General features: G+C 43.0%; 2 protein-coding genes and 1 long non-coding RNA gene across 3 annotated transcripts in view; 1 reads left to right on the forward strand and 2 right to left on the reverse strand.

Annotated features, from left to right (window-relative positions):
* Window positions 1-1,035: 1,035 nt before the first annotated feature.
* LOC117961302 (lactoylglutathione lyase-like) lies at window positions 1,036-4,542 on the forward strand. The gene is made up of 4 exons (XM_034899879.1): window positions 1,036-1,386; window positions 2,393-2,475; window positions 4,115-4,255; window positions 4,433-4,542. Exons 1-4 carry the CDS (start codon window positions 1,315-1,317, stop codon window positions 4,515-4,517), a joined length of 381 nt encoding a protein of 126 aa, XP_034755770.1. The 5' UTR covers window positions 1,036-1,314; the 3' UTR covers window positions 4,518-4,542.
* The window catches only part of LOC117961316, a 13,359-nt gene continuing 3,441 nt past the window's right edge, over window positions 3,349-13,266 (reverse strand). Inside the window, exon 3 of the long non-coding RNA XR_004660382.1 lies at window positions 3,349-3,767. This is a non-coding gene — a long non-coding RNA (uncharacterized LOC117961316). The remainder of the gene's footprint in view (window positions 3,768-13,266) is intronic.
* Window positions 9,019-13,266, reverse strand: part of hey2 (hes-related family bHLH transcription factor with YRPW motif 2) — a 7,316-nt gene continuing 3,068 nt past the window's right edge. Inside the window, exons 2-5 of the mRNA XM_034899877.1 lie at window positions 12,098-12,176; window positions 11,920-12,003; window positions 11,418-11,499; window positions 9,019-9,687 (exon numbers count right to left, since the gene is read on the reverse strand). Coding sequence (XP_034755768.1) covers window positions 9,047-9,687; window positions 11,418-11,499; window positions 11,920-12,003; window positions 12,098-12,176 — 886 coding nt within the window. The 3' untranslated portion in view covers window positions 9,019-9,046. The remainder of the gene's footprint in view (window positions 9,688-11,417; window positions 11,500-11,919; window positions 12,004-12,097; window positions 12,177-13,266) is intronic.

Genomic DNA, 13,266 nt, shown 5'->3' on the forward strand with positions numbered 1-13,266 from the left:
GGTGAGCTGTTTAAAACCTGCACGGCTTTCTACGTCACTAGCCGAGACGAGGTGGCTAACTGTAGCATGCTAGCTCGTTCTCAATGGCAAAACACTGCTACAACACACACTAGTTCATTATAATCTCCAAAAGAACTACTTCCTGCCCCTCCTGCCTTGGTCTGACCAAAGCTGGAGAAAGAGTTCTCTAGCTGATGGGATCTTACCTTGCTACTGAGCATGTGCAGCTCCCAACAAAGATAGTATAGAAGTGAGATGTCTCACTCTGTAGTTAAAACAGAGACATAAATGCACCTGGTGAGAACAGGATCTGCAGCAATCTGCAGTACAACAAAAATATGGTGTTTTTTGAAAATGAAACCATGTAAACCTATTCTGGTACAACCTCAAAATACAATTATAAACCTGAAAATTAGCATAATATGGGCGCTTTTATACATTGAAAAATAACTCAAACTGAACTAAAACAAAATGTAAAAGTAAAACTATTTCAACGTTGCAATGGAGAGAGACTGTATTACGTTGGGTAGAGTAGAAAAACGGGTCCAACCTATGCCACCTGATGCACCTACAACATGTTTGTCTTGTTAAATTCCTGTGTGTGTGTGTGCACGTGTAAGATGTGTACCGTCAGGGTGTGTTAATGTCAGTGTGCAGACGCCTCCTCTGTCTACTACATGTTGAGACCTGCAGCTCAGCTCACTGCGTTTCTGTAACGTAATCATGTAAAGAGCCAGACTTTCTTTGACTTTAAACGCTTTTATTTTCTAACTTTGTTTTCAAGGAAACAAAAAGCTTAGTAGTTCACTTTGAAAAACAGGATATTTTCTCAATTCGTCTGAGCTCTATGGAGCAAGTACCATGGTGATGGAATGTGGGATCTGCACAGAGTAACTCCCACGTGCATTCTTTGCTACACGCGGTAACCTCGCCAAACCTGTGGGCGCTGGCTTTTCCCAATAGTTCAGGAAGCACCTGAAGGCAGCAGTGGGGCATGTGGCCTGTGCCTAAAGCTGACACACCTGTGTGGAAGAAGAAAGAAAAAGACTGCTGCCTTGTGAATGGAAGCGTCCGTGTTATTTTAGGTTGAAAAGATACCCAAATTTCTCAAAGAAATATAGAAAACTTTGAAAACAAGTCAAATTTGACTCCCAAAGACAACAGCAGGGTCTCAACTCCAGTAGCCTACTGCATGCCAGAATGTTTTCTGTGTATCCCATCTGAGACGCAGAATCTTCCAAGCAGCACTTGAAGGCGGCAGACGGGGAATCTACCTGTGTACTTCCCTTCAGTCTGATCGGAGATCTGCGAGCCATGGAGGGCGGAGGAGGACTGTCGGAAGAGGCCGTGTCTGCTGCATGCAAAGAGGCAGACCCCATCACCAGGGTGACTCTTTCCTCCTTATCTACTTCATCTTTCAGTTACTTCTGTCTTATTTCCCTGCTGTCTCTGGAAGATGCCAGACAAAAGTGTGTGTGTGTGTGTGTGTGGTAATGTGGTCAAACCTGTTGGCTTTAGACATGCAGATACCAGTTGGCAAACTTTAATAACTTGAGAAAAACTTCCTTTGAACAGATTTCTTTAAAGGTGCCCCGCCAAACAAAACAGTTTTTCCTTGCATGTTTTGAAATCTGTGAGGTCAATATGTGTGTTTGTGTGTGTGTGGTTGTGTGTGTTTGTGTGTGTGTGTGTGTGTGTGTGTGTGTGTGTGTGTGTGTGGTATGTTGTGAATGTGAAGATGAACTGAAAAGAAATAAGAGGAGAAATCAGGCCAATCCAAACAGCTGGTCAGTCTGATGTCATGTTGCCTGAGCTCATTAATATTCATGAGCTCCCCCAGTTGCGCTGGGTAAAGGATGCTGATAGCCAGGCTCTCATTGGTTAGCTGTTAGCCAATCAGAGTAAAGCAGCTTAGCTGGTTGAATATCAATGACAACTGGCCCAAATGGAGCCGAGTCTTCCTGCAGGCTTTCTATACCACATAGAATGACTTGAAACAAGGTAACCACGGTAACCAAGTTAGAGAACTTCAGACATTACTGCAATGTTAAGAAATATATGTCGCAGGGCACCTTTAAGTGTCATTGTTGAGATTTACAGCAGGATTTAGACTGTCATAGAGTCCGCAGAGTCACAGCTACAATAATAATAACTTTTATTTATATAGTGCCTTATTACATTATCTTGGGCTTTTTGGAAAAACACTGATCCCCATTTTTCACCATTATACAGACTAGTTTGACAACTAACCCATTCATCCAGAAGAGATATTCTTTTTTGTGAAAAATGACTCAAACCAAAAAGGATTAATGTAATAGTTAAACAGTACCCAATCCCTCTTTGCTGCTCTAATGATCTTTATTTTCTTGATGTTTCTGGTCTGTCTGTGCAGGACTACATGCTGCAGCAGACCATGCTGCGGGTCAAAGATCCTGTCAGATCTCTGGACTTCTACACCCGAGTCCTGGGCATGACGTGAGTCCCATCCTGAACCGCTGCATCCCTACAGATAGTTAAACCTGGAACAGAACCACCCATCCCCTTAAATCACCTTTTGAGTCAATTGTAATCAGACATCCGAGATGGCAAAAGTACTCACTTCCCGTACTCAAGTAGAAGTACAGATTACTGAGTAAAAGTAACAAATTAAAGGCTTGGAAATGTATAAAAAGTAGAAGTAGCCTTGCAAATGACAACCCTTGTTTATGCAAAGCTACCACACAGATGTTACTAGAGTACAAGCTGAGAAACTTCAGTGGAAAAAAAGACTCTTTATATGCAGTTGCCTACATAGTAAATGGATGTCTGCCAATGGGCCTGAAACATCCCATATCTGATTATCGTGACAGAGACTGGGACTCCAGGTTAATAAGATTAACACATGAATTCAGTTGTGATTCTGTGAGATTTCATAGATCCGGTTTCTCTATTTATGATCTCCCCCTTAACATTTAAAGAAATCTACGTGTGTGTGTGTGTGTGTGTGTGTGTGTGTGTGCTCAAATACGTCTTCTAGAAAGAAAATATAGGATAAAATATTAATTATTAACAGACATTAATTTAAGAAGATCCCCATACTTTTAAAGCTACAACTAACAACCACTAGATGGCAACTTGTCATGGTGCGTCAAGTGCAATGTATATTTCCATCCAATTAGACCGAATCGATTACGCGAAAATAATAACGGCAACTCCACTGAAATTATTTAAAACTAAAGTAACGAGCCAGTTTTGTAAAATATAAGGAGCGATATTAGTGTTAAATCTAAGGAGTCAACGTAAAAAGTTGGGAAAAAAGTAAAGTAAAAATATCTATAAAATATCTATAAAATCTACTTGAGTACAACAAGGCCGGCTACACGCTGGATGTGTGGCGTGAGCGTGTCAGCTACGTGGCGTGTCCGTTTTTATTTCGGCTCCCATGGTAACAGGTTAGAGCTTGCACACTGACCGCGTGGCGCGCACGGCTCGAGAAAACGCGTGCGTGCTAGAAATAGGGCCGACGCCTATTGATCACGCCACACACGAGCATGTTGGAAGCATTTCCAGGCCAAATAGAATAGGAAAAGATGATTATACTATATGTCATTTTGACACAAATACATATTAATAAATAACAAGTTGATCTTTGAAAGCCTCTAGGTTTTGACATAGATGCAGATATAAACGTAATAAAATATTGCACCTGTCATAAGGCACAAAATATTCTGTAGCCTATTTAGCCGTCAGTACTGCCGACGTTGTCTTGCTTTAATCAGATCAGTATTCTATGTATTTATTTTGACCCATTTTTCAGAGTCTGAATGTGTTGTTGCTATGTCCCTCCCTGTACGTCACCTAGCAGCCAGTGTGTAGCCGGCCTAACAAAGTATTTGTACTTCGGTGTCTCTGAAAGATCCATCCCACGTACTCTTCAATGAATATGAACTGCTCCCATGTGGCAGACGCTATAGAGCCAGCAGGTGCATTTGTTGACCCCGGATCCTATTATCTTATGTTTTGTGTGTCTGTGGTAAAATGCATGTAATTTTTTTTGGTATGACACAATTTTGTTTGGTTTGCTGCGATAATGTTGTTCTAAAAACTGAAATCTTTTACAATCTTGCTTTTCCAGCTTGCTCCAGAAAATCGACTTCCCCTCGATGCGTTTCACCCTCTACTTCCTGGGTTTCGAGAAGAAGTCCGACATCCCGGCCGACATCCGAGAGCGGACGGCGTGGACCTTCTCGCGCCGCGCCACCATAGAGCTCACACAGTAGGCCTACGTACCGTGACACACCCCGGCACCCCCGAGAACACCCACGACGTTCATGCACTTGCACTTCATGCATTTGGAAATCAAATACAGACAAAGTTTTAGTTTGGTGGGTTTCTTTTCTCCCGTAATGAATGTGTTTAGTATTTTTAATGAGCGTTTCTCTTTCTCTGTCAGCAACTGGGGTTCAGAGTCCGATGAAAGTCTGTCGTTCCACAACGGGAACACCACGCCGAGCGGATTCGGTGAGAATTTTAACTGACTTTGTGTAAACTAGACTGGTAGTAAACTGCTTAAAGGACCCATATCATGCTCATTTTCAGGTATGTTCTTGAATTCTGGGTTTCTACTGGAACATGTTTACATGGTTCAATGTTCAAAAAAGACATTATTTCATGTCATCCTGTCCGTCTGAACATACCAATTCACCACATTCTCCCTCCCACCACGTCAGAAAGCAACGCTTGGTCAGGTGCCTTTGGCCAACCATCTCCTCACTAGCTGCCTTTCCTCTGAACACACTGTTAAAAACGCGGTCTCTGTAGACAACCCAGGGTCTACAAACACCAACAATAACGACCTGGCCAACCTGCACCACCAAACATGTACAACATAAACATAACAAACTTCCAACGTTCCAGCCAATAACCAGAAGGAGTTGGGGGTTGGGGGTTGGGGGGTTTAGTGTGCTGGAGCACAGAAGGGAGGGTGAGGGGACAGGATGAGGAGGAGGGAGTCATCCCAAAAGGTTCAATAAAGAGAAGTCTAAGCTAGTCTCACTTTGTTTGAAAATACTTTTAAAAACAGGAAGAAGCCAACATCGCTTAGTTCTCCTACAACTTACTTCTATGTCACTGTGTTTTCACTCTTACTGTGACTGGTTATTCTAGTTAACTGGTTATACCTGTCTGGTTATTTGTTTGACACCTACTGTATGTAAAAAAGTTAACCTGTATTGTGTGTGTGTGTGTGTGTGTGTGTGTGTGTGTGTGTGTGTGTGTGTGTGTGTGTGTGTGTGTGTGTGTGTTTAGCATTATATTAAGTAATTATATTATATATTAGATTTATACTGTATGTTAATATATAGTACATATTCATATTATTATATTATATAGTATATTTTATTATATTAAAAAGCATTGTATTAACTCATTATAGTATATTTAGATTTATTAATTTATAATACATATACATATTATTATATTACATGGTATTTGTTATATAATATTGTGTGTATATAATACTGTGTTGTTATATAATTATATAATATTATATTAACTCCCAGCATGCCCCTCTGTCTCAGGTAAAATGAAGGATCTGGCCTTCATCCAGGACCCTGATGGATACTGGATTGAGATCCTAAATCCTAACAAAATGGTCTCACTGATGTCACCTTTAATTAAAGACACACTGGGCAAAAATAGTCAGAGCACCGCGGTTGAGGAACCACAAACGAAGACTATGAAAGTTTAAATGACGAATTCTTTATTCTCAAAAACTTTGTTCGATGTTGCAAAGACCCGTTAGGCCGACGTAGTGATCTGCTCTCGCAGATCTTTACGAGGCAACCCTTTTATAAATAAAAGATTTAAAAAACCACACACAAACTCAAAGCGCTGTTTTTCATTGAGTCTGTTGAAGACTTCCAATCTCCTGCTAAAAGTTTATTAAAATATTTTTGAAATTCATAGAGAGAAACTGAGTTCTTGTTACTTCATGGTCTACTGGCATACTTTCTGTCTCCCAGTTGTTCCCCCTCTCTGCCTGTTCATTAGGCTGAAAGTGCAAATAATAACAAAAATATTCCTTTGTTGCAAACCAACTACACTGCAAATCCAGAGTTCTGGCATCTAGTAATGCTGTTCATTAACTATGCCCTTGGAGGCGAGCTGCACCAATCACATCGCTGTATCTGATACAGGCGGGGCCAGAGGCGAGCTGCACCAATCACATCGCTGTATCTGATATAGGCGGCCAGAGGCGAGCTGCACAGATGAGTCAAAGTCCTTAGTTATTATTGCACCGATGGCTATGGATGAACACCAGTTGTTTAAAATGGTCTTTGGCCGCTACAATGAACGAGTGAGATTTGGCTTTTTATCTAAAAAAGGAGGAGAAAACGGCGCTCCAATCGTGGCTTTGCAAGAAGGACGTTTTTGTTGTTTTGCCGACCGGATATGGCGAGAGTTTAATCTACCAGCTAGTGATAAGTCACCTTGAGTGAAGGTGTGATTATATGGTATAGTTGTGTTATCTAATTACGTGCAGTGAGATTTACACACGCTTGGTGCTGCCCCTCGAGATGGCCCTTCATCATTACTCACTGCCGGAACATTACATTTTTTCAGATTTCCAGGCTACAAACCAACAGGAATGTTTGCTTTATTTCTGCTCTTTTATGGAATTTATCCATAAAATCCATAAAAGAGTTTTTCTTTTATAGTTCTATTTATTTACAGTATTTACCTGTTTAGCACTGACAGGACTGCAGCCAATTTGTATTCCCTTGGTTTCTAAAATGGTCATAAAATGGTGAGAAATGATCTCCCAAAAAGCCCAAGGTGACGTCCTCAAATGTCTTGTTTTGTCCACACCTCAAAGACATTCAGTGTCCTGTCCCAGAGGAGAGAAGGGACTAGAACATATTCACATTTAAAAAACTGATATCATACAAGTTTTTTGTCACTTCTTTGAGGTTTTATTTTTTGACAGTCAGTTGCACAGTTGAAAACGGTCTCTTGCTAAAAAGCTGAAATATTTTGTATGATTACTAAACAGAAATAAAAACCTCAGGGTCAGTGGAGCTTTTATGGGGATCTCGTCATTTCTTCCTGTCTCCCAGTTGTTGTCCCCCCCCCCCTCTCTCTCTCTCTCTCTCTCTCTCTCTCTCTCTCTCTCTCTCTCTCTGTCTCTCTCTCTCTGTCTGTTTGTAAAGCGCTGAGCGGCTCATGTCACCCTACTTCAGACACTTCAAAGCGGCGTCCCGGCGTGAGAACCGTGCTGGCTGACCGGGGTCGGATCCACGGCCCGCGGAGCTGTTCCCAGGCCTGTCAGCCTTTAAACCCTCCAGTCAGCTGGAAGTGATTTCAGTAAATCAACTGCAAGATGAAGGCAAAGTGGATTAACGTGTGTGTGTGTGTGTGTTAGGTGGGCTGAATAATTAATTATTTCAGATTGTAATGACGATTTGAAAGACTTTGAATTGTGAAGAAAATTTTTATTTTGTCATTAGCTCAATGCTGGAATTATGTTACATATCACAGATTGTTTCCAGAAATGTCCTTCCGTGCATCTTTCAGTTATTTATTTTTACTTTATTTAACTGAATGGTAGAAGTGCAATTTGTAGCTACAAAAAAGTGTGTGTGTGTGTGTGTGTGTGTGTGTGTGTGTGGTGTGTGTGTGGGGTGTGGGGTGTGTGTGTGTGTGTGTGGTGTGTGTGTGGGTTGTGTGGTGTGTGTGTGTGTGTGCAGGCCTGCAGATTAACTGAAAACACCCGTAAGCCTCTCTACATGCATCAAAATGTAAAGATCACACAGAAAAACTGAAAAACAGTAGCTTTTTTCACAACAGCAGCGATGTTGTTACGTCATCTTTATTTGTAGAAAAGGCACACACAGCATTGTGAGGGTGAATACCACGACATAAACCACAGATAAGAAGAGAAAAGGAAAGTGGAAAAGGTTTTTGCTTAAAGGTGCACTATGACTTCCTGCATGGTTTCAGCAAGATTTCAGTTTTATTATTGGCTAGCTGTTAGCCAATCAGAGTCAAGCAGCTTAGCTGGTTGAATATCAATGAGAACTGGCCCAAATGGAGCTGAGTCTTCCTGCAGGCTTTCTATACCACGCTAGAATGGCTTGAACCAAGGTAACCACGGTAACAAAATTAGAGTCCCTGGCAGAACTTCAGACATTACCACAAAGTCATGAGATTAGGGTGGCAGGGCACCTTTAATCTTCATCCCACAGCACTGTGTGAGACTGTGCTGTTGTTGCAGGTGAGTGGCACACAAGTTTCTTTACAAAACGTTAGTCTAGTTACACATCAGTGAAATGATTATCTCAGAGGCACACTTTGGTTCATCGCTGTAGTCTCTTTGGTTTATCCTACCATTTAGTGATGAACTTATTTTTTTTACTAAAGGATCAGTGTTTTAGGGTTCTTGCTGTGTTTGTTCATAGGCGTATTTCAGGGGAGATGCAGGCGATATGTTGTCCCCCCCCCACACTTAAAAAAAAATGAAAGACAACTCACTCCCTAAAAAAGGTAACAGTAACTGTTCAGAGGGCTCAAAACATGGTTTTAGGGCTTTAAATCAACTTTTTGGATACCAGCCAACATGGCCGGTAGATTTTTAAAGATACCAGCCAATCAGATTCTTCACTAGCTTTTTTTCCTAACTTACTTACTGCCCATTATGCCTGCTGACGTGTAGGGCAACAACGAAGGATTTCCACTCTTGTCTGTTTCGGGCCAGTGTCTTCATAGAGCCCCAGGTGTGGTTTAGGGTCTTCAGGTCTCCCCCCCCACCGCCCTGCGCCACGTATTCTTCGTCGGCCTCTTTAACGTTTGCCATCTAGTGTCCAGTGAAGGGCAGCTCGTGTGATGTTTTGGGTGGGTCAAACAACAACCTCGGGACTGAAATACATGAATTCATTAGTTTTAACATCCGTCCCTCTTCTGTAACCCAACCAGTTCCTTAAGTGATTATATGTAATTAGTTGGCTGGTGATTAGAAAAAGATAAGTATTTTTCAGTCTGTTAAAAGAGTTTGAGGGTTAGTCAACAGTCAGAAAGCTCCAACCTCAGTTCCCCACGGTCTGTAGGGCTTACTGCTGCTGCTGTGAGGGGTCTGGGCCGAAGAGGAAGGAGAAGAAGACATGGGAGGACTGGTGGTGGCGGCGGTGGTGGAGGAGTGGAAGGAGGTGGGAGGCAACATGGGGAATCCTCCGTGGAGGGCCATGGGAAACGATGCAGAGAGGAGGGAGGCGGAGAGAGGGGTGTGAGCGGAGGAGGAAGAAGTGGTGGAGTCTGCCACGCTGCGGCGGGACGCCTCCGTCAGCCTCTGGGGGGCTCCGCCTCCCGCAGAGTCCGGAGAAACGCACAGCCCGCTCAGTCCGTACGCCGGAGGCCGGAACGCGGCCGCCGTGGCGACGGCAGCGGCCCAGTGGTGGGGGTGGAAGGTGTGAGTGAACGGGTGAGGCTGCTGCTGAAGGTGGTGCTGGGGGTGTGGGGAATAGGAGCTGATGGCGAGGGCGGCGGCGTCGCGCTGCAAGGAGCAGGAGCCGAGGTGGGACAGGAGGCGGGAGCGTAGGGGGTCGCTGGAGTCCAGGCCCTCCGCAGCACTCAGGTAGCGGGAAACCTCCGTCACACACTCCCGGAAACCCAGAGACAGGAAGTCCAGCGCCAGAGCGTGGGCGTCAAAATAACCTGCAGGAGAGAGAGAGGGAGAGAAGAGAAGAGAGAAAGAGAGAGAGAGAGAGAGAGAGAGAGAGAGGGCAAATGTGGTAAATTAGATCAGAATAGTTTACAAAACGAAAGGATGATTTAATACAATACTCTAAAGAGTTTGAGTCTGGATAGTCTCACTTTGCCAGACCCTCCTCCACAGCGCTGCGGAGGAGGGTCTGGCTAGTGCAAACAGCATTTCTGGATGGGAGAAAAACGCGCTCTGGTTTATTGGCATTTCTTTGAACCAATCACAATCGTCTTGGGCGGTTCTAAGCGGGGGGGGGGGGGGGGGGGGGGGGGGGGGGGGGGGGGGGGGGACGGAGCCACGGTGCCTCTGCTAAACAGCCTCTGGAAGGAACTTGTTTTGATGGAATGTGTGTACGTTCAACAGAAGTTTTAGCCGTGCAACAGAAACCTCAGATTGGACAGAGAGTCTAGCTAGCTGTCTGGATTTAAGATAAGATAAGATAAGATAATTTGTTTATTAGTCCCCAATGGGGAAATTACTGCACTAGCAGTATACCTGCATATATCTGCAGTATATCTGCATTTACCCTGCAGAGATGGAAAAAATCAAATGTCCCAATATTTTTTACCAAATACCTTTATGTCAATCTTACGAAAGAATTGAATTGGTGCAGACAAATAATGGAACAGCTAGAACAGTCTGGTGTGTACAGAAAATGACTTCTCTTTACTGTAATGCGGCCTTTAAAACCAGGAAAAGTCCTATTCAAGTCATATTATGAAATCCAAAATCTAAGACAATATCTTTTCCCATCTATTGATCTCAATATAATATCAATATATTGCCCGGCTCTATGAGCAGGTAACCATAGTGCTAAAAAATACACCGGCGGTTAGAACGCCAACACAAAGAAATGGGACAGGGACGGACATCCGGTTGAAAAGAAGGACATCTGGTGGAATTTCAGGCGGCACCGGAGGATTTTTTTTTTTTTTACTTTACGGAACAAATGTAGCTACATCACGTTCTGTGTCACATGGTAACCTTCAGAAAGTGAAGTGACGTCTGATGTAACTCAGACCTCCGTCTTCTTATCAACTTAACTCAGTAGTTTGGGTCTATCGTCGTTTGGTTTGGAGGTCTTGTCGGATTATATTAGTGCAACATTTTGCTTCATTGTGTTGAGACACAGATACTGTCCTCTTTTTGTATAAAAGCCTCGAAACATTTGCTGATTCTCTGCTGGTAAAACCCAAACAAACCTCCCCCACCACACACACACACACACACACACACACACACAAACACACACACACACACACACACACACACACGCACACACTTTTGCCCCCCGCTGGCTATGAAAGCAAACAGCACTCCTCAGGGTCAAATGGTGCTTTTATCCCTGCAGTGCTTTCCCATGGACTCACAACCTCCTTCTGACACGCACACACACACACACACACACATACACACACACACACACACAAACATATACCTGAATTGATAGTTAAAGGGGCTTGTTGTTAAAGGCACGTTTTGCAGTTTTGGACATTTCTTCGCTTTTTGCTGGCAGCCCCCCCCCCCCCCCCCCCCCCCCCCCCCCCCCCCCCCCCCCCCCCCCCCCCCCCCCCCCCCCCCCCCCCATGCAGTCCTCCAAAGTACCCCTAGAGGGACACGTACCCGTACCCCAATATGAGACACGCTGCTCCAGAGAGTACAACAAGGTTCATTAAGTTACCTTTCCCTCCAGTGGCCTGCAGCACCTTCAGGTGGTCCACAGTCATCTGCAGAATCTCGGCCTTCTCCAGTTTAGCTGAGCCCTGATGAAAACAAACTGATGTTAAGTTAAAGCAGGAAGCGCCTGGACCTGTCCAACAGCAGCTCTTCATCACAAGAATTACAGCTAAAGGAGGTTGCTTTCACACCTCAGCAGTTTGGTCCGATTTAACCGAACCCTGGACTTAGAAAGCATCAAAAATGCATTTTTTCAGGGCTGTAGTCAAGTCCGTCTTTTACAAGTCCAATGTTGCTAAGTGACACGCGAGCGCTCCAAATCACTTCAACTACTTTCAACTAATTACTCTGCAACATCTGGCCTACGCATAAGAAGCTACTCCTTTTTATGTCTGTGTCTTATTCCTTTGAATGTTTACATTCAAAAGGATCTTTACATAAATAAGGGGGTGTGGTTCTATCTGGATCCTGATGGAGCTGATGTGGTTCTACAGAAACAAACTCGCCTGCTTCTCGAACGCCGTGGGGACGAGCCTCCGTAACTCCGACAGACTGTTGTTGATTCTGTCCCTGCGTCTCTTCTCGATAATCTGACCAAAAAAAAAGAACGAGAACACAATCAAAACCTCAAACTGTCTCCGAACTGTTACGTATTCAAACACTCAATGCCAAGAATATTTTTACCCCTCTGCGCTTTTTCCTCGCCATCACTTGAGTGGTGGTTTTTGGTGATCCGCATCCCATATAGGAAGCCTTCATGTATCTGAAAAACCAAAATAACAAGTTTATCAATAAACAGAGTAACCACATCTGATCTTAAACTGTAAAAAGTGCTTAGTTGTACCAACTTAAAATAAGGAGTAAACTAGTAGCATTAATTATTTTGAGTTTAAACAACTCTTTCTGGTTTGTGCGGCCTACGTAACAACATTAGTTGAGGGTACAAGAAAATATTTGTTCCTCCAACTAATTTCCAAGTTTTTATAACAACCAATGGTGTCAAAAGTATTCACATTCCTCACGTCTAGATACTAGGTTTTAGGTTTTGATGACAGTAGATGTAAAAAGTCTGTTGTAAAATTATGTTAAAAATAATTAAAGTATAGATACCCATTATGTCTAGTTAAGTAAGGTTACTTGACACCTCTGCTAATAACAAATATCAACTGGCAACTTTCAATTAAAATACTCAGAACAACGCGATGTTTGAAGTCTCTTGGACAAAAAATGTTTTTTTGTTGTTGACACAACATGAAAAAACATTAAGTGGAGTAAACTTCCAATTCCAGAGGAGTATTTATAGCATGACAGAGTATTTTCACACTGTTGTATTTCTTCATTTAACAACTTCTTTAACAAGTGTTTTCCACCTGCTTCTTTAAGAGATCTTCTTTGGAGGTTGTTGAAATGGATTGTGGGAAATGTAGGACATGCAGGGAGTCAATAATCAGTATTGATGCAAAGAAGTCAGGTTGAGGGATTAAAATACTTACTTTAGAACTTAAAAGCAGCAGTCTCACTTTTAAAGTCTTCTGAACACTAGAGCTGTATTCACTTTCAGACACGTTAGGTTTCTTTAGCAAACTGCTCCATTCTGACACAGGCCAGGCACTTTTATCATTCTTATTGCTAGAAAATATTTGTGACGTATTAAATTCCCATCTGAGCTCCGGACCCCCAGCCTTCCAATAGAGAGCAGTATGTAGAGAGACAACAGTAGAGAGTAGTATGTAGAGAGACAACGATAGAGACTAGTATGTAGAGAGACAACAGTGGAGAGTAGTATGTAGAGAGACAACAGTAGAGAGTAGTATGTAGAGAGACAACAGTGGAGAGTAGTATGTAGAGAGACA

The sequence above is a fragment of the Etheostoma cragini genome, chromosome 18, assembly GCF_013103735.1.
Source record: "Etheostoma cragini isolate CJK2018 chromosome 18, CSU_Ecrag_1.0, whole genome shotgun sequence".
Taxonomy (NCBI): domain Eukaryota; kingdom Metazoa; phylum Chordata; class Actinopteri; order Perciformes; family Percidae; genus Etheostoma; species Etheostoma cragini.